Below are 18,773 nucleotides of genomic sequence, written 5' to 3'. Positions count from 1 at the left end.
CAGGATCAGCTAGATCAGTGATGGCAAACCTTTCAGAGACCAAGTGCCCAAGCTGCAATCCAAAACCCACTTATGTATCGTTGGGTGCCGGGTGGAGGTGGCCCATTGGGTGGGGGTGGCCAACTGGGTGGGGGTGGCCAACTGGGTGGGGGTGGCCCATTGGGTGGGCGTGGCTGTGGTGGTAACAGCAGACTGGGTGGGACTAAAAAGTTCAATCAATCAATTCCAACTTTGCAAGATCTTTTTTTTCCCGTGAGAAGTTGAAATTGATTGATTGAAACTTTTTTTTTTGCACACGGCAGCAGAGGCCTAAAGCGAAAAGGTTTTATAAAACCCAGCTGAAGGCCTAGGACTGGGGCAATGGTGCGCGTGCCCACAGAGAGGGCTCTGCATGCCACCTGTGGCACGTGTGCCATAGGTTCGCCACCACGGAGCTAGATCCTGCAGTGTAGCTTGAGATACCACAAGATTCAATGGAAATGTCCTTTTTCCTAAAACCCAACCGGAAGTGTAAGCTGGTATGACTTTTTCCAAAACATCCTGAGGTTAGAGCTGGATTAAGGTTAGTCATGCTGAGAAATTCTTCACCTCTTACCTCTGTCTAAGGTTTGTTTGGCTTTGCAACGCTCCAGTCTGTTAATCTGCTCTGAAGACATTTTAAAACCATTATTATTATCCTGCACTCTGGATGTATAATCCTGTTCATACCTTGCTCTGGAATTAGATGGGCTCAAAGGCTATGTAGGAATGCAATGATTAAATAAATCAGCGTGTTTCCCTTGCAGAACCTGACCACCAACCCATCCCACAAAGAAAGGGTATGATTAAGAATCCAGTGGTCTGTGGGGCAATCGGCTCTTTTCACAGTAGTATACTGGTTCCAACCCCCCTCACAGGAAAACAGTCAATCAAGGATGCTGGCAGAAAATAAGATAAGCCTATTACAACTGTTACGTAACTGTAATAGATCAAATGTGTTTGCAAACACGCACAAAAAGTGGAATGGAGTAGACTGAAACCTCTCTGAGTTCCTTAACTCTTCTTCCCAGGCTCCCCGTCAGGTCCACCATTGTTCACTTTGTGCCTCGCTATCGTCCTGGACTAGGGGAGAGGGAGACGAATGGACAATAAACCTAAATGCAGCCTGTGTGGGGATTCGGGAGAGGGGAATGACAGCTGAAGAAAAGCAGATGTCTTCAAGGCCATTTGCAGTGAGTGTGGAGTTACCAGCCCAAACACCTCAGCGTTCTCAAAACATCCCGGTGGCATCGCGTTGGCTGGCTTGGACTGGTCATGGGGGAGGGACGGGAATGAAGGAAGGAAGTAGTTTTGTATTGATGTGTGGGAAACTCAGATTCCACCTGACTTTACTGCAAGCAGGATCTCTTAGTAAAAGTACCTTTCACTTCAACCAAATGGAGTCGGGGATTGGGGCAGGTCTGACATTCCCTATTGCAGAGTTTCTCAACCATGGCAACTTCAAGATGGGTGGACTTCAGCTCCCAGAATTCCCCAACCAGCATTCCCCATGCACCAAATTATCCTAGGGAACCTCACGTCGATTTCCTTTTAAGTAAAGGTAAAGGTTCCCCCGCACATGCGTGCTAGTCGTTTCCAACTCTAGGGGCCGATGCTCATCTCCGTTTCAAAGCCGAAGAGCCAGCGCTTGTCCGAGGACGTCTCCGTGGTCATGTGGCCGGCATGACTAGATGCCAAAGGCGCACGGAGCGCTGTTACCTTCCCACCGTAGTGGTCCCTATTTTTCTACTTGCATTTTTACGTGCTTTCGAACTGCTAGGTTGGCAGAAGCTGGGACGAGTAACAGGCGCTCACTCTGTTATGCGGCACTCGGGATTCGACCCGCTAAACTGCCGACCTTCTGATCGACAAGCTCAGCGTCCTAACCCGCTGAGCCACTGCATCCCTGATTTCCTTTTACCAAACAAGAAAAAGTATTATCACCCCTGATGTACAAAATCCAGTATAGTTGCTCTGAATGTCTGCAGACAATTGGAGAATTCTGGGAGTTGAGTCCACACATCTTAAATGTTGCCAAGATCAGAAAACACTCTTCTGTTCCATAGGTGTGAAATACTGAATCTCATTACTCTAATATCTGATTAAATAATTATTTTCATAGTTTGCACTATTAGAATTCAGTGTACATTCATATAAATCAGCGCCTTTTCCGTTCCTGGTGGATATCGGGATGAGTTCTCCCTGCCTTTTCCTTTGCTGTATTTTTTCATACTCTATATGTTCTGTTTTTAACTGGTTACTGACCAGAATTAATTTTAGCTCTTTCATAAAAAACACATACAGAGCAGGGAGTACAAAAGAGGACTAGGGTACAAAGAAACGAACATCTTCGATCTGTCCTTGTTTTCTTTTTTTAAACAAAATTAAAAAACCAGCCTAATTCACATTTAGTTCCCTATCTCACTACCTAACTTATTCTTCTGATTCAGCAGTTCTAAACCCAAAATTGTACGGTGGGATCTCCAGAATAGGAAGTGGGGTGAAGAGACTGCTAAAGGTAAGGTCCAAAGGGGTTCATGTCCACCACTTTGGCAGGGGTTAGATGGTGAAGTTTGAGAGTGGAGAACTTCAGTGGATGAATACAAATCAAAGCTGGCTCATCATGGCTGGAAGTCTTACCTCTGGGGACCTCGCGTGGACCTTCCACCTGCCAGGAGGGGCCATGCTGTCCTCTCCCAGTCTTGTGGACAGTGAGTGGGCCCCGTTGTTTGCACAGTGTCCCGGATGAAGTTGTGCCCTTCCTGGGATGAAGGCCACTTCTGTATTTCCTTCATGTCTTGAGAAAAAGAAGAGCAACTGGTTTATAAGAAGACTGGCGAGCAGGGGATGCTTAAAAGAACAAGGCAGTTAGTAAACATAGAAGCACAGGTAGCCCTTCACTTACAACCGTTCATTTACAGTAGTGACTGTTCAAAGTTACAACGGCAGTGAAAAAGTGACTTAGGACCGTTTTTCACACTTACGACCACTGCAGCATCTCCTTGGTCACGTGTTCAAAATTTGGAGGCTTGGCAACTGGCGTGTATTTATTCCCCTTTTGCGACCTTCTGGCAAGCAAAATCAACGGGGAAGCCAGATTCACTTGGCAACCGTGTTCCTAGCTTAACAGCTGCAGTGGTTCACTTAACAACCGTGGCAAGAAAGGTCGTAAAATGGGCAAAACTCACTAAGCAACAGAAAAGGTGGGCTCAACTGCGGTCAAAAGTCAAGGATGACCTGCAAGAACATTCGGAGAAAGTGAGTTCTCATATGGTGCTAAATAGACAGATCAGTCCTCAAAGCGAGCCCCTAAATTTCTTGAACTGTAGTTACAAGCAAGGTGCAATGTAGTTGTGGGACTGAGCCTCAGACTCATCAATTCCTCTCCTTCTCTAAAAATGTGGAAGCTTCTGTTGTGTATTAAACTAGCCTCTGTTTTTTACTATGTCTGAACCTGAATCCCCTTAGCCTAAATATAGTCTGTGCTCTTGTGTTGTTTTCAGAGGACATCGCATTATTCAAACAGGCACCCGAGAATCATGAAATTAAATTTCCATGGCACATTGCCGAATGGGAATACTACTGATAAAATCTGCACATTGATCAAGTTTCCATCTGTCAATTGCGAAAGGCCCCGCTGCTTGGGTCCGCATCTATATTATGCCGATACATTCTGACTTCCTAAATTCTTGGGAAGACTTCAAGGCATATGGAGGCCAACACCAGATAAAGAACTGGCGGCTGTGATTCACTTTGGACAGCGAGATGAGATGAGATTATTATTATTAAAAAATAATAATAATTGAAAAGTCATGTTGCGTATATAATAATAAAAGTAATAATTTATTAAATTAATAGGCGGTCTGACTTTAGCCACATTTTATACCATTTCTTGATGGAAAGCTAATAAGGTATGTGTCAACGCTGCTAACATCGGATGTTTCTGCATTGACAATAGATGGAGATGCAGCCATTTTCTTCTTTTTGCTTTTAGAGTTAGATGATGCTGGGGGGAGGAATGTGCACGAGAGTCTAGCTAGACATAATAACACTGAACCTAGTGTGAGAACTAAGGTTGTTGAAATAGGAGATGATAAGAATTGGTGGGCTGGAGAGCTGGAGGGGAAGCCCGCATTTCAAACTAATTGGCGGGTGTGATTTATGACTGTTAATTGGAGGAGGGAATTGTGCTTTAATACTATGTGCTCAGGGGTGTGTTAGTGCCCATGCTATGCTACTCAAATAAAGATTCTTTAAGGTAAACAATGCCTCAAAATAATAATAATAATAATAATAATAATAATAATAATAATAATAATAATAATAATAATGATGATGATGATGATGATGATGATGATGATGATGATGATGATGATGATAAAGTTGGAAGGTACCTTGAAGGTCATCTAGCCCAACCCCCTGCTCAGGCAGGAAACCTTATACCATTTCAGACAAATGGCTGTCCAGTCTTTTCTTAAAAACTTCCAGTGTTGGAGAATTCACCGCTTCTAGAGGCAGGTTGTTCCACTGGTTAATTGTTCTAACTGTCAGGAAGTTTCTCCTTAGTTCTAGGTTGCTCCTCTTCTTGATTAGTTTCCATCCGTTGCTTCTTGTCCTGCCCTCAGGTGTTTTGGAAAATAGCTTGACTCCCTCTTCTTTGTGGTAGCCTCTGAGATATTGGAACACTGCTATCATGTCACCCCTCACCCTTCTCTTCGTTAAACTACACATACCCAATTCCAGCAGCCGTTCCTTATATGTTTTAGCCTCCAGTCCCCTAATCATCTTTGTTGCTCTTCTCTATACTCTTTCTAGAGTCTTGACATCTTTTTTACATCGTGGTGACCAAAACTGGATGCAGTATTCCAGGTGTGGCCTTACCTGGAGCAGCCTTGGTGGAGCAGTGGGCTAATGCCTCCTTAAGTAACACCAGCTGCCTGCAATTAGTGCAGGTTCGAGTCCCACCAGGCTCAAGGTTGACTCAGCCTTCCATCCTTCCGAGGTAGGTAAAATGAGGACCCAGATTGTTGGGGGCAATTAAGCTGACTTTGTAATAATGCCGCTTGGGGTGTGTGTGAAAGCCCTAATAAGCAGGCATATACATAGAATGAAGGCTACTGCTAAGCTTGTAAGCCGCCCTGAGTCTTCGGAGAAGGGCGGGATATAAATGGAATTAAAATAAATAAAAAATAAATAAATAATACCAAGGCATCATAAAGTGGTAATACTTCATGTGATCTTGATTCTATCCCTCTGTTAATGCAGCCTAGCACTGTGTTGGCTTTTTTGGCAGCTGCAGCACACTGCTGGCTCATATTTAAGTGATTGTCCACTAGGACTCCAAGATCCCTCTCACAGTTACTACTATTGAGCAAGGTACCCCCTATACTATACCTGTACATTTGGTTTTTCTTGCCTAAATGTAGAACCTTACTTTTTTCACCATTGAATTTCATAATGTTAGATAGAACCCAGTGTTCAAGTTTGTCCAGATCCTCCTGTATCTTAAGCCTGTCTTCTGGAGTGTTAGCTATTCCTGCCAGCTTGGTGTCGTCTGTAAATTTGATGAGTTCCCCATCTATCCCCTCCTCCAAATCATTGATGAAGATGTTGAAGAGCACTGGGCCCAGAACAGAGCCCTGGGGCACCCCACTACACACTTCGCTCCATGTAGATGCAGTTCCATTGAGGACCACACGCTGAGTACGGCCAGTCAGCCAGCTACAAATCCATCTGGTGGTGATGCTGTCTAACCCACATTTTTCTATCTTATCAAGTAGTAGTTTGTGATCTACTTTATCAAATGCCTTACTGAAGTCCAAGTAAATTATATCCACAGCATTCCTCTAATCTACTAATTTTGTCACTTGGTCAAAGAATGCAATAAGATTTGTCTGGCATGATCTGTTTTTGACAATCCCATGGCTTTTAGTAATGACTTTGTTTGCCTCTAGGTGCTCGCTGATTCGTTGTTTGATTATCTTTTCCAGAATCTTCCCAGGTATTGAAGTCAGGCTAATAGGTCTGTAATTTTCTGGATCCATTTTTCCCCTTTTTTGAAGATGGGAACTACATCAGCTCTTTTCCAGTCCTCTGGTAGTTCCCCAGTGCTCCAGGATCTTTGAAAAATATAGTTCAGTGGTTCTGAGATTACGTCTGCCAGTTCCTTGAGAACTTTGTGATGTAATCCATCTGGTCCTGGTGATTTGAACTTGTCTAGGCTAGACAGGTGCTCACTTACCATTTTCTTGCCTACCTTAACTTGGGTTTCTATTCTGTTTTTTATGGCAGAAGAGTTTCATCTGTTGGAACCATGACCGTATGTCACTTATCTCTCATGACTGCATGACATTTACATGCCTTGTGCAACCATGTCATGGAATCCGGATGAGTTTTAGCCTGGTGCCTCACAGCACATTGTGGTTAATGTTTTGGTCAGGAAGTATGAATAAAGATGACACCATCAACTCTTCAAGATAAGCCAAGTCAACCTTGCAGGAATTCCAAGAATGCTATTTTATTGTTCTAGATACAATGATACAATCTTGAAACTCGTCCAAGTTTCTCCCTGCCCCATCTTATACCGAACCAAATCAAGGCAGGCTTATTTTGAGTTTCTTTTTCATGGTTTCTTCTGTCTCTGTATAAATCTCTGGGCAATCTCTGTCTAAACTGCATCCAAGTCCGTTGTTCACAGCTCATTCCCTTTCTCCCAGATCAGCAATAAATGCCTTTAGACATAACTATGCCAACTCTATTTCAGATGATGTCTTCAAAGCCTATAGAGAGCCAGTTGAGTATAGTGGTTAAGGCACCAGGCTAGAAACTTGGAGACAGTGAATTCTAGTTCCACCTTAGCCATGAAAGCCAGTTGGTGGGCCTTAGACCAATCACCAGGAGATGGTGAGTTCTAGTCCTGCCTTAGTCATGAAAGCCAACTGGGGGGGCCTTAGACCACAGGTCTGCAACCTGCGGCTCCGGAGTCGCATGCGGCTCTTTCAGCCATCTCTTGCGGCTCCCAGTCTTCTGCCATGTGCAGTCCAAAAAAAAAAAAGTGGGACTAAAAAGTTCAACCAATCAATTCAAATATGCAGGGTAGGTGCATATCTCACCTTGGCTCCACTCTTCAGTCAAACCTTGTTCTGCACATGCACGCATGTACGCGCATGCACACACATTTTTTTGTGGCTCCCAGTTTTTCCTTTTGTGAGGGAACCGGTTCTGAGTGGCTCTTTCACTGTTTCAGGTTGCTGACCCCTGCCTTAGACCAATTACCAGGAGATGGTGAGTTCTAGTCCCGCCTTAGCCATGAAAGCCAGCTGGGAGACTTTAGACCAATCACCAGGAGATGGTGAGTTCTAGTCCCACCTTAGCCATGAAAGCCAGCTGGGTGATTTGGAGCCAGTCCTCCTCTCTTAGCCCAACACACCTCACAGGGTTGTTGTTGTGGGAAAAGTAGGAGATGTTCACCACCTTGACTTATTTGTAAAAATAATAAGGGTGAGATATGAAAAATAAATAAACTCCAGAGCAACACTTTACCTGAACAAATTCTTTGCAAGTATCCTTTTAGCCTCCTCATGCGTAGCACCCAGCAAGGAGTCTTTATTGATGGCAATTAGCTGGTCTCCAACTTGCAGGCACCCATCCTAAAGAAAGTGGAGAGAACAATTACAGTGGGGAAAAATCAAGTTTTATGTCTCGTGACTTCAATTTTCCTTCCTTACAAAGCCCTTTATTGCAACCAGAACACCTTTGAAGGAAAAATCCCTGGCTCTGTTCCAGACGGAGATAGCAACGTATAAAACTGAAGACCTTCAGGTGTTTGTCCTACCTTGTTGCAGTCGCCTTCCTGTTGAATGTCATGGACATAAACCATGGGTCCATCGGATTGGTTGGCTCCTCCACCAACGCTTAGCCCCAAGTCAGAAAACTTCCTTACGGTGATGCTTTGGATCCCAGATCCAACGCAACAGCTATAAACAAAGAAGTTAGCAGAATGCTCAAAAAGATGTTCAATACATCGATTCCTGTTCAAAGATGTACCCCCTTGATTGGCCACAGTTTGTTTAGTGACCTTTGAAGCTACAACGACACAGTAAAAAGTGACTTATAACCATTTTTCACACTTATAACCATTGCAGCACCCCCGTGGTCACAGGATCAAAATCCAGGCGCTTTGCAACTGGTTCATATTTATGACGGTTGCAGTGTCCAGGGGTCACGTGATCAGCTTTTGCAAACTTCCAGCAAGCAAAGTCGATGGGGAAGCCAGATTCACTTAGCAGCTGTGTTATTACCTTAACAAATGCGGCAATTCACTTAGCGGCGGTGGCAAGAAAGCTCATAAAATGGGGCCAAAATCACTTAAGAACAGTCTTGCTTAGCAGCAGAAAAGTTGGACTCGGTTGCGGTTGTAAATCGAGGACTAACCTGTACAGAAAAATGAACTTATGCCTTTCCGGGTACACTGAGTACGGAAGATCAGAGGGAGTCAGAAGTCAACGCCTTTTTCTTTCTTTCCCCCCCTCTCCTCCACGCTTCTCTTTTTCCCTCCCCCTTCCCTTTGTTCCCTACTATTTACTTTTGCATTTTTGTATTTTATATTATATAAAAAAATTGGATTTAAAAAAAAAAGATCAGAGGGACCAACCCAAGAAGTTCCATGAACTGCTGACGTATTTCTTCAGCCATGTAGTACATACCGTGAGACTGAGGGGTGGGTTTGTCCCAGATTTCCAAACAGCATCCCCTGGGAATGGATTGGGCTCAGCAACAGAGGGCTCTGGGAACACGATGAGGACCCTGAAGAGGTGCTTCCCAAGGATCTGCCTGAAGAACAGAGTCAAGGAGAGCTACATAAGATGGACGAAGCGTTTGGACAGCAAGTGACACGGAATCAAGGCAGCAGGTGGAACCGAGGTTCATCCGGTGATTTTTTTTTTCATCTCTGTCTCAGATCCTCTCTTGTGGTCTGGAACCTTGAGCCAAGAACCCATACAGCTGTGCACAGCTGCCCTGTGAAATAAGCACAGTGACCAAAGAGAACTTCTCATGCATCCGAGGGTCCATGGGCACCAGATGTTGGAAGGACTTCAGCCATCAATAGAGATAAACCACATTTAGGTACCATTCAAAGGAGACAGTAAAAAAAAAAGAAGGAAGAAGGACAGTAAAAAAAAAAGAATGAAGGAAACAAAAAGGCCACAACGCATCCTCTCCAGAAGCCAACATCCAGAGAAACAGGGATTAACACTGGACAAACAAGCAGAAAACCACATCCCAATCAAGGAACCGCTGTCTCCTCCTCCTCCTCCTCCATTCCACAAATCCCCCTCCCTTCTAGCACTGATGATGTTACCTAGTTGGGTAATGAAATGTTTGCAAGAAAACAACCAAGCTCAGAGAGCATCAAAGACCCCACAGTCCTCCTCCTCCATCAACAACTTCTGTATCATAAATACTTACTTCCAGTATGGGAAGTAGGTGAACTCTGTGCAGACCCCGAGCTGCTATGAGATCCAAATTTTTCCAGCAGTTCAGAGAATTCCTTGCTAAACAAGAAACAGAATACAATTTTAGGGTAGCTAAATCAACCTTTATTTTTTTTTAATCAGTTGCACCTGCCTGGATACCTTTCTTTTGATTCTATCATTAGGTTTTTCTTAGGAACTCACCTTCACCCGCACACTTTAAAGGCAGCAATATTAATGTAATAAAATCGGTAGTTCGCATTTGGCTATTGTACAGACAGTAAATTGGGCAGTATCTAAAATTAGACATTAGAGCAGTGTTTCTCAACCTCTGCAACCTTAAGATGAGTGGACTTCAACTCCCAGAATTCCCCAGCCAGCATTCTGGGCTAGTCCCTGAGGTTTTCTTGGCTTTTTCAAAAGTGTTTTATTCTTAGAAAGAGGAATTGGTCCTGAGAAGCCAGCTAAATTTGTGGTTAATGCAGGATTGGAACTCACAGTCTTCCAGTTTCTAGCCCGCTGCCTTTAACCACTACACCAAACTGCCAAGAACATCAGAGGTAGTCAGATGCCTCCATATAATCCCTAAGGTAAACAGGAAGTAATAACTCTGTTCTTTATTCCAACATCTGGCATTTTGATAATGTTTGTTTTGTATCTCAAGGAATTATTCCTCATTTAAGTCCTCCTCCTCCTCCTCCTCCTCCACCACCACCACCACCACCACCACCATCACCACAATTGCAAAAGCATCCTTCATTTTCACTGGCTGTCAGTATAACATTAATGCCAACTGTAAGACAGCTGGTGAGTCACTGTTATTTTAGCTATCAGCCTTCCAAATAAATTATTCAAGAGAAGCAATGTTAAAAGTAAAGGAACAGTCATCACAATCAAGTTTGACTTTTGAGATATAGGTAGGACGAAACACTCCCCCTGACACACACACACCCAAATATATCATGCTTGGAAAAACAGCTAAATAAATGTAAAGCATTATGTATAATTGAATAAAGGACCCTCTGTGTCATAACACATTTATCTCATTCTATTAGCCTTGCAATGTTTGTGTTTTTGGAGCTCTTCAGATGCTGAGGTATACTACTGATGAGTATGTTGGTGGGGGGGGGGAGAATGAAGAGGATGTAAAACAAACACAGAATCAATCTAGCCTGTTAATGAAAGCAAATCTGGTTACTCGAAATAATGGGGGTGTCTTTTTCAAGTCATGTCACTTGAACACCATGTGATCTTATGCAGAATAAGCATGATGAAGAATTGCTTCCAAACAAATACATTGTCCATTCTGAATAAAACCTAAATACCTACCGAGCATCACCATCCCTGGTGACAAGAAGGCGCATATAGCTGGTGCCAGAGGCTGCCCTTAGGATCTCCACAGCTCTGTTGGAAGTTAAGAAAAGGAGCAGGAAGTGAGCTAGGTTTGCAGTTGATACCCTTCAAAAAAATATTAATCAGCTTCCATCTAACACAGGGGTCTTCAAACTTGGCCCTTTTATGATTTGTGGACTTCAACTCCCAGAATTCCTCAGCCAGGCACGCATGCCTGGCTGAGGAATTCTGGGAGTTGAAGTCCACAACTCATAAAAGGGCCAAGTTTCAAGACTCCTGGCCTAAAACGTCATCAATCATCATCAACCATCAATTATATGAGCCACTGGATAGTCTGACTTGATTCGGTCCTGTTGACTATTGGACCGAAGCTTCTCAAGATAACCAGTAGACTTAAAGATGCAATCATAATATAATGCGCTGTTCCAAATAACTCATTCTTTTGTAATTGGATGAGTTGACATGCTCCCAATCTGGATTGTCTCCAAGCGCTTTTTCAGATCTTTTAATACAGTACTAACTTTGCCAACGATTATTGGTGCTCCTACAACTTTCTTTTTCCATATTTGGTTGACCTCCATCTGAAGACCTTTACATTTCCCTATTTCCCCCTATTTCTTTTTTATCTCCATTTATTTCCATCTGCAATTACCACGGTGTCAGTTATCCATACTTGTCACTTTATTGTTATTACTGGTAGGTAGAAGTCCCTGTTTAAAAAGAGCAGACCTGATTTATACATGGAGGGAAGACCACCAGGAGATCTCACGGCTGTAGGCCAGGTTTGGAAGATGAAAACATCCCAGGAAAAGGCAAGGCAAACAAATTTGATATTTTTGCCTCATGGTTGTGTAGCCACCAGAAATCAGATCATGATTTAAAGAGTCTTTTCCTGAGATAATAGGAAAATGTTGGATCCAGTTTAGTTAGCTTATTTAGGAGGGACACTAGATTTGTTTAGTGTTGAGTTGCCTGAAGATGAGCAATTGTCCTAGCATGGAAAGAAATGATTAAGGAATTACAATAAGAACAGATTGGAAAGGTCAAAAGAATAAAGATTGGAAAGGTCAAAAGAGCTGATATGGTCCTGTGGACTGAGAGATATGCCTACCGGACTTCTTTTTCCATCTATATAACATCATTGAGCTACCCTTTGGACATACTTATAACATCTGCCCTATGAGACTATCCTAGCGCTTTATGGTTTACCTTCGTTACTCCGAAGCTGATTTGTATGCCCTCAGGGGGGTTCCTGCCTCCTGGGCGCGACCTACCGCCTGTTTCCACACTCCCCTTAATGACGAGCCCAAGTGTTGGGATTCCGAGAGGTGGCTGGGCTTAGATAGGGGCCTCGAGTTGAGACGTGCTAAGAGGCCCCTGATAAAATTTTTAGCCGGTTATTTTAAAAGGTTAGGGAGGGGGAGGGATAGGGGGGTAGGGAGGGAATCTTTAACCGGCACTCAGTCTGGACCTGTTAGGGGTCCTGACGGGACGGGGTCGGGGGAGGTGGCTGCTGGTTCTGGGAATGTGGGGGTGGGGCTTCAAATCCCCACGGCAATAGGGAATGGCAGCAGGTGCTCGCGCGGAGGGCCATATCAACACCCGGGATCGCATCCCCGCTATCTCCGAGCGGTGGCGCGCTCCGACCCTCCGGTTAGCACCCTCTTACCCGGGGATGAGGGTGATCAGGTCCCTGAGCTCAGGTTGGTCTATTTTAACGCTAGATCCGTAGTTAACAAAGCTCCCCTCATCCATGACCTGATCGAGGAGGAATGTGCGGATCTAGCGTGCATCACGGAAACTTGGTTGGGTTCGGAGGGAGGGGTGCCTCTCACCGAGTTATGCCCTCCAGGTTTCCGGGTGCTGCACCAGCCATGGGCTCAGGGCAGGGGTGGCGGGGTGGCAGTGGTTATTCGGGAGACTTTGTGTCCCCGGGAGGCCACCATTGTCCAGATGGCCGGGAGCGAATCCCTCCTCTTGAGATGTGGTCCTCGGGCTCAGTTGGGCTTGTTGCTTACATACCTGGCGCCCGGCTGTGTGGCAACAGCCCTGCCTGAGCTGCTCGACGCCCTCTCAGGGTTGGCGGTGGAATTCCCCAGGCTTATAGTCCTGGGTGACTTCAACCTGCCGTCACTGGGAGGGTCGTCGGAGTTAGCTCGGGAGTTCATGGCCTCCATGACGGCCATGGGCCTGACCCAAGTTATTGAGGGCCCGACTCATGTGGGGGATCATACTCTCGACCTGGTGTTCCTATCTGGACAATGGTTGGATGATCTGGGAGGGGTTCCCCGTCCATCACCCCTCTGTCATGGTCAGATCACTACCTCCTGAGGCTGGTTTTCCGTTATGCCACCCCCCGCCGCTGGGCGGCGGAACCGACCAGGTGGTTCCGCCCCAGGCGCCTAATGGACCCGGATCGGTTCCAGAGGGCGCTTGGGCCTATACCTATCACCCTTACCCACAGCCCAGTCGATGCTCTGGTGGAGGCCTGGGAAACGGCTGCCGCCAGGGCACTTGACTGCGTTGTACCCATGCGACCTCTGACCCGGCGCAGATCCCGTTGGGCCCCATGGTTCTCTGTGGAGCTCCGGGAGATGAAGCGTCGGAGACGAGGTCTAGAGAGCGGTTGGAGGTCCAGCCGATCCGAATCCGACCGATTGCAGTTAAGAACCTTTATAAGGTCTTATCTTGCGGCGATAAGGACGGCGAAGTCTAACTACTTTGCCGCCCTTATCGCGTCCGCAGATAATCGCCCGGCCGCCCTGTTTAGGGTGACTCGCTCCCTCCTTAACCAGGAGGTGAGAGAGGATCCCTTGCGGGGACGAGCCGAGGAGTTTAGTCATCATCTGGCGGACAAAATCGCTCAGATCCGGACCGGTCTGTACTCTGACTGGGCAGAGTCTGATGTGGAGGAATCGGGCGGTCTTGAGCATGTTATCTGGACTGAGTTTGACCCTGTTTCCCCTGATGATGTGGACAGGATCATGGGGAGACTGAGCACCACCACCTGTTTGTTGGATCCGTGCCCCTCCTGGCTAGCTTATGCGGCTTGGGAGGGAACACGAGGCTGGTTCCATGCAGTAATAACTGCTTCTTTGAAGGAGGGTGTCTTCCCTGCCGCCTTGAAGGAGGCGGTGGTGAGACCCCTCCTCAAGAAGCCTGCTTTGGACCCGGCTGTTTTAAATAACTATCGTCCAGTCTCCAACCTTCGCTTTTTGGCGAAGGTTGTTGAGAGTGTGGTGGCGCATCAGCTTCCTCTGTTCCTGGAGGAAACTGATTATCTGGACCCGTACCAATCGGGTTTCAGACCCGGACACAGCACAGAGACGGCATTGGTCGCGCTGGTGAATGATCTCTGGAGGGCAAGGGACAGGGGTTGCTCCTCTGTCCTGGTCCTATTAGATCTCTCAGCGGCTTTCGATACCATCGACCATGGTATCCTGCTCCGGCGTCTCAGGGGGTTGGGAGTGGGAGGCACCGTTTTACGGTGGTTCTCCTCCTACCTCCAGGGCCGCTCGCAGTCGGTGTTGACGGGAGGGCAGAGATCCGCCCCGAGGCCTCTCATTTGTGGAGTCCCTCAGGGGTCGGTTCTCTCGCCTCTCCTGTTCAACATCTATATGAAGCCGCTGGGCGAGATCATTCGTGGTTTCGGGGTGGGGTATCATCAGTACGCTGATGATACCCAACTTTTTCTTTCCACCCCGAACCAACCCAGTGATGCCCTCGCCGTGATGTCCCGGTGCCTGGAGGCGGTTCAGGTCTGGATGGGGAGAAACAGGCTTTGCCTCAATCCCGCCAAGACTGAGTGGCTGTGCATATTGGCATCTCGGGCTAACCAGACTATTCCACCTCTAACGATGGGGGGTGAGGTGTTACCCCCCGTTGATAGGGCTCGCAACTTGGGCGTCCTCCTGGATTCACGACTCAATTTTGAAGACCACATAGGAGCCGTGACCAGGGGGGCTTTTGCACAGGTTCGCCTGGTGCGCCAGTTGTGTCCCTATCTGGACCGAGACGCCCTACGCAGAGTTACTCATGCGCTCGTGACCTCCCGTTTGGACTACTGTAACGCTCTCTACATGGGGCTGCCCTTGAAGACCACTCGGAGGCTTCAACTGGTGCAGAATGCGGCCGCGCGAGTTGTAATGGGTGTCTCCCGATACTCCCATGTAACACCTCTACTCCGCGAGCTGCATTGGCTTCCGGTTACCCTCTGGGTGAAATTCAAGGTGCTGGTTATCACCTATAAAGCCCTACATGGCCTGGGTCTGGGGTATTTGAGGGAACACCTGCTGCCGGCATCAAATGCCCTTCGCCCAGTGCGCTCCCACAGGGAGGGTCTGCTCAGGGTCCCACCGGTAAGAGATTGCCGGCGGGTGACACCCAGGGATAGGGCCTTCTCAGTGGGGGCGCCTGCCCTCTGGAACCAGCTGCCAGTGGAGCTGAGGACTGCCCCCGACCACCGGTCATTCCGCTGGGGCCTGAAGACCTGGCTCTTCGAGCTCCCGGGCCCAGGCTGAGGAGTAATTTATTTTAATCGGGGTTTTAATTGCACAGGGTTAGTTTAATCTTTTTTAAATTGGTTTTAACTTTTGTATTGCTGGTTTTTAACTCCCTGTAAACCGCCCTGAGTCCTCAGGGAAAGGGCGGTATATAAATATAATAAAATAAATAAAAAATAAAATAAATAATTTAGTATTATGTTATCAATAAATAAAATCAGGCCAGGTTTATGTGTTGCTAAATGATGCTGAATTCTGGAAGGAAATTGAATTCTTGAAGTGGGCCTTCCATAGTGTTGCTAACCAGGATCTGAAGCATTAAATCTGAGCCCTGAAATGCATTCAGAGGCTTCATTCAGATGTTATACCTCTCATTGGTAACACCAGTCAGACTGTCTCCGTTCACTTCTAAGATCTGATCTCCTGGCTGCAGCCGACCTGGAGAGAAAGAGGAAGGAGAGGGCAAAAGAAAAATGACACATAGAATAGTGGTATTATGTACATACTTTTATGCACAAGCATTCATTGTGACTATTTTGGACCTACACAACTGCACTGCTGACAATGAAGATAATGGGAAAACTATCATTAATTTTAGAGATGCACAGTCTGGAACCCTTAAAAGCGTTAAGTGTGAGCTATTCAAATTTTTCTGAAGATTGTCATTAATTCTTAATATGGCCAAAGAGAAGAATACAAAATGTGTAGAATGATTAAATTCAGGTGTCACATGGTCATTTTTGGATGCTCAGACGCAAGCAGGAAGGGAAGTAGGGATTCGCCTTCATCAGGATCTCTTTTTCACTCAACAGATACAAAACAGAACTTTGATTTTCAGATCTTCCTTCCACAAACAGCCTTTTTGTAATTTCATATTTTAATTTTAACTAAATCAGTTTAAGTTTTCTCTAGATAAGGATATGAAACTAGAGGTATTCCAAGATGCCAGTTTGAGAAGAGGAGAAAAATGTCCAATTATGAGAAGTCCAAATTTATGCAGAATAGAATAGAATAGAATAGAATAGAACAGAACAGAACAGAACAGAACAGAACAGAACAGAATAGAATAGAATGGGATCTTGGAGGTCTTCTAGTCCAGCCCCCCACTCAAGCAGGAGAACCTACACCATTTCAGACAAGTGATTGTCTAGCCTCTTCTTAAAGACCTCCAGTGATGGAGCGCCCATGATTTCTGGTGGCAAGCTGTTCCACTGGTTAATGGTCCTCACTGTTAGGAACTTTCTCCTTAATTCCAGGTTGCTTCTCTTTTTGGTCAGTTTCCAAGCATTGTTTCTTGTCTTGCCCTCTGGTGCTTTGGAGAACAGTTTGATATAACATGCTGATATAACATTTTGGGCAAATGATTCTGATTCATTTTTCAAAGAAGGATTATTTTCAGAAGGTGTATCAGAAAAAACAACTCTGATCAATTTCAGGGCACTTTTTCACAGCATTATATCAGAAGCAATATTTTAGATGCTCTTCACCAAGACTGTCTTCCAATAAACCCTATGAGGAGCTGTCCTTGGTGCTGACAATATACCTCTTTGCCAGTGTGACGCTGACCAGGGATCTGAAATGCTTTTTTTAGATATGCCCAAATGTATTGAGTTAAGGTTTACTGCACCTTCGCAAACAAAAGGGATGCTCCCTTAAATTTCCCTGATTCCAGTTCCCACTAATCCATTTTCAATTGTTTGAATTGATGGAAATCTGAAGACCTTTTCAAGCATTCAACACAACCTAATATCAATAACTGGGAGATTTCGAGCCACAGATGTAAGCGATAAAAACTTACCATCAATGTAAGCCACTCCTCCTGGTAGGATTCTCTTGACATAAACTCCATATTCTTCTCCCGTGAATTCTTTAATACCACCAATCACTTTGATACCTATCCATAAAAAAGAAATACAGTGCGGTCCCAAGTGGCAAGTGTAAATCCTGTTCTAAATATTATACTTTCTCCCTTGCTGAACCAGGGGAGCTTTAAGTTAATGGGGACACCAGAGTGAGAAAAAGCTTTCAAATAAATATGCATTCCTTCCACTAAGAATTAGCTAAGACCCACAGAATGCATTGAGGGCATCTCTGTTTAGATCAAAAATAGAACAATTAGCTCCATGTTTATTGAGATAGCTTCTTTTGTATGAGTTGGCCATGTTCCTTTGGGGATCATTTTTGGTTTCACATCATAACAGAATAACAGAGTTGGGAGGGGACCTTGGAGGTCTTGTAGTCCAACCCACTGCTCAGGCAGGAGGCCCTCTATCATTTCAGACAAATAGTTGTCCAATCTTACATCTGTCAATACAACATTGGGGGGGGGAACACAATTGTTAACAATGTTCACGTGAGGTCAAGCAATAATTGGCCCAAGAACCTCTTTTATAGACATTCTTCTCCCAGAGAAGCTTGACGGTCAAAGTCAACTCAAAGTTTGAAACGAGTTCACCAGGAAGCTGTCACCTCTCGGTCACCCCATAATCCCAAATGGGAAAGCTATTTTTATGTGCAGCTTTAGTGAGAAAAAGCTGAGAGGGTTCTGCAAAGTGAGAGAAATCTCTGGTACTCTTACCCTTTTATTTCCATAATCCTATTTAGAAGGTGTGGCAGGAGGCCATATCTCATCAGAAAACACACATCCTCATGCAGACAAACACAAGAGATGAGAAGGTGATTGTCCTCGATTTACAATCCCAATTGAGCCCAAAATTTCTGTTGCTAAGCGAGGCAGTTGTTAAATGATCTTGGCCCCGTTTTACAACTTTTCTCGCCACAATTGTTCAGTCAGTCACTGCAGTTGAAAAGTTAGTAACACGGTTGCTAAGTGAATCTTGCCTTCCCCATTGACTTTGCTTGTCAGAAGTTTGCAAAAGGGGCTCATGTGACCCCGGATACTTCAACCGTTATAAATTCGTGCCAGTTGCCCAGCCTACAAATTTTGATCACGTGACCAAGGAGATGCTGCAGTGGCCGTCAGTGTGAAAAACGGTCGTAAGTCACTTTTTCACTGCCATTGTAACTTGGAATGGTCACAGAACGAACTGTCGCAAGGTGAAAACTACCTGGATGTATATGTTTAATAAAAGCGGCAATTCTCCTTGCAAGGAATTGGCAATGCTTCCCTCCTACATTGCTCTCTGGGGTTGATATGGAAAACTGACGACTAACTTTCAGGAGAAATGTAAATACAGGTCATCCTCGACTTACAACAGTTCATTTAGTGGCCATTCAAAATTACGACAGCACTGAAAAAAGTGACCTATGACCATTTCTCATAGTTACGACCTTTGCGGCATCCCCATGGCCACGTGATCAAAATTCGGATGCTTGAACACCGACTTGTATTTATGACGGTGGCAGCATCCCGGGGTCACGTGATCCCCTTTTGCAGCCTTCTGACAAGCAAAGTCAATGGGGGAAG

General features: G+C 45.4%; 1 protein-coding gene across 1 annotated transcript in view; it reads right to left on the bottom strand.

Moving 5' to 3' along the window:
- LOC308673922 (uncharacterized protein) overlaps positions 1–18,773 on the bottom strand; it is a gene marked incomplete at both ends in the record, with an annotated part of 94,168 nt that overhangs the window by 62,242 nt on the left and 13,153 nt on the right. The window contains 8 exons of the mRNA XM_081337971.1: positions 2,659–2,815; positions 7,561–7,667; positions 7,853–7,994; positions 8,724–8,850; positions 9,487–9,572; positions 10,821–10,895; positions 15,715–15,784; positions 17,145–17,240. Coding sequence (XP_081194097.1) covers positions 2,659–2,815; positions 7,561–7,667; positions 7,853–7,994; positions 8,724–8,850; positions 9,487–9,572; positions 10,821–10,895; positions 15,715–15,784; positions 17,145–17,240 — 860 coding nt within the window. The remainder of the gene's footprint in view (positions 1–2,658; positions 2,816–7,560; positions 7,668–7,852; positions 7,995–8,723; positions 8,851–9,486; positions 9,573–10,820; positions 10,896–15,714; positions 15,785–17,144; positions 17,241–18,773) is intronic.

Source organism: Vipera berus (genome assembly GCF_964194415.1).
Source record: "Vipera berus genome assembly, chromosome: 13".
NCBI lineage: Eukaryota > Metazoa > Chordata > Lepidosauria > Squamata > Viperidae > Vipera > Vipera berus.
The sequence above is the reverse complement of the archived record's forward strand: the minus strand, read 5'-3'. Positions and strand labels throughout refer to the sequence as shown.